Below are 2,336 nucleotides of genomic sequence, written 5' to 3'. Positions count from 1 at the left end.
CAACGGATGCAGTTGCAACTAGTAAAACTAAAACCAACTTCATCAATCGATAAATCAATGGAAAAACTATATGTTTTTTCTATTATAACCAATTTCTGAGCAAAAAATTCCAAGTCTTCAATTGAAGAAAATTGAGGATCATCCCGCAAATTAAATAAGTAAGCCCGAAGTTGTTGTTCCAAAAATAAATAATCACTGCCTGTGAAATCTCAAGAATAAAGTTTGCTAAGACGAATGAGTTTACGAATATCAAATTTGGAGAATGAATTTCTGGGATGAAGACATGATATGCAATCAAGTAATTCTGTATTAACTTCTGAAAAACGATTATTTATTTCTTGCATAATCAAGTCAACAACCTAGCATTAAATAATAAATAATAACTATTAATAGATAATATATAATAACTATTAATAGATAAGAAATAATATTTATTATACCTGACAAAAGATTTCCACACGATAATGATGAAGATTAGTGATGAGTTCTCATTTTCCTCTTCGTCTACCATTGCTATCAATTATCATAAGCTCATTCATATCAAATATTGAAATCGAGTGTAATTGACAAAAACTGTTAACTTGGTCTAAAATATCATGCCATTCATCTTCTCTAAATTTTTGTAATTGATTTTTCGAACTCGCAATCAATGACATGACTTGAACTATATTTTGATCTCCTCTTTGTAGGCAAAGTGATAACTCACTTGTAATTCCCAATAAATTTTTCATCAAATACAACACAAAAACAAATTCATAAAAAACTAACTAAATAAAAATATGAAAATCTAATTTAATAGGTTTCAGCCTAATTTTATGAGAATATAAAAAAAATAAAAAATATTAATAAAAATACAAAAACGTGATAAACATATATTATCAAGTGAATAGACACTCGAAATTACGATTATAGAATATTAATGCATATAAAAACAATATATCCAATGTAACTATTTTAACTTGTTTATTAATATTAATTTATATTTTCTTATAAATTTTTGAAATATAAAAAATTATTATTATTTTAATTTTTATGTTTTACCTTTATAAGTAATTTGTATTATTATATTGAATTACGTTGAACTACAAAGCCAACTAGACTAAGAATTACTTGTTAAATATATATATATAAACAAATTATTTTAAGGTTGGGGGAGGCCTAGGCCCTCTTGTAAGCCCCGCCACTGTCAAGCCTCTTCTTCACCGGTTGATATAACTCAGAATTGGATTTTTCTATCGATTCGAAAAGCTTTATTCCTTCTTTCAGATCAAGAATTTCCTTTTCTGCTCTAATTAATTCCTGGAATAATTCATTTGTATATAGTTGACCACCATTTGAATTCATGACTTCATCCACCATTGCAAGAAGACTCTTTCGTTGTTGAGTTTGCTTCCCTTTATCCTTTGTCCGGTTATCAAATACAACTTTTCGATTCTTACAGACGCTAAGGATTTCCTACATGATGAAACAACATATATAGCTATAATTCAGAACCTGCGACTCAAAAATTAACAATACAAATAAATAATACCTGAAGAGATTCGGAATTCTGACGACCCAAATAATCTTCAAAAGACTCATCTTCTTCCTCAAGACATCTCCACCGGTAAACACAACAATCATGCAGTCATAGATCTTTTCTCCGAAAAGTTTCTTGAGACAATGAAGAATGGCGCCTACTTCTTCCTTAGAATACCGACTTTTCAGAGAAAAAACCACGAGGATAGAATGAATACCAGCACTAGCCATTCGGAAGCATTTGCGTATTTCACTTGCAATAGTTTCATGGTCAAGTGAACTATCAAATAATCCTGAATGTGCATGCAAATGAGAGACAATGGATGATTAAATTTGAGGATAATAAATGAATGAATGTTGATATTACATACATATATACTTACCAGGTGTATCAATAACAGTAAGAGTTTGACCGACTGGTAATATTAATGTTTGTTGTAGTCGAGGGCGAATCCAGGAATTTTTTTTTCACTGGGCTGAAAATATTATTAATATCTATATATATAATGATGCTTAATTTTTAAAGTGTCCGGATTGTCGGAGAGCTGTGGTTAATTTGGATACTTGGGTCGGATTGTGGGTTAACCCGTCCATAAACTTAAAACGGTTAAAATTAAAAATAAAAATGCTAGAGGTATGTTTCGAACTTGCAACCAACAAAAACAAGTACAATTTTTAACCAACTAAGCTACTAAGACTTTATATTTTAAATTCAACACAAAATTTGATGAACGCGGGACGTTTTAACTTAATATAATATAAGTTCAATTTTTTAACTAATTAATATATATATATATAATGATGCTGAGTAAGATACT

General features: G+C 29.2%; 1 protein-coding gene across 1 annotated transcript; it reads right to left on the bottom strand.

Annotated features, from left to right (window-relative positions):
- Positions 1 to 1,158: 1,158 nt before the first annotated feature.
- Positions 1,159 to 1,749, bottom strand: LOC124917692 (immune-associated nucleotide-binding protein 9-like). The gene is made up of 2 exons (XM_047458051.1): positions 1,558 to 1,749; positions 1,159 to 1,455 (listed from the first exon to the last, which is right to left on the bottom strand). The coding sequence occupies exons 1-2, from the start codon at positions 1,747 to 1,749 to the stop codon at positions 1,159 to 1,161; spliced, it is 489 nt and encodes a 162-aa protein (XP_047314007.1).
- Between the last annotated feature and the right edge of the window lie 587 nt (positions 1,750 to 2,336).

This window comes from Impatiens glandulifera, unplaced genomic scaffold (genome assembly GCF_907164915.1).
Source record: "Impatiens glandulifera unplaced genomic scaffold, dImpGla2.1, whole genome shotgun sequence".
Classification (NCBI taxonomy): Eukaryota; Viridiplantae; Streptophyta; class Magnoliopsida; order Ericales; family Balsaminaceae; genus Impatiens; species Impatiens glandulifera.
Note: the sequence above shows the minus strand (reverse complement) of the source record. Positions and strands in the feature narration are given on the sequence as shown.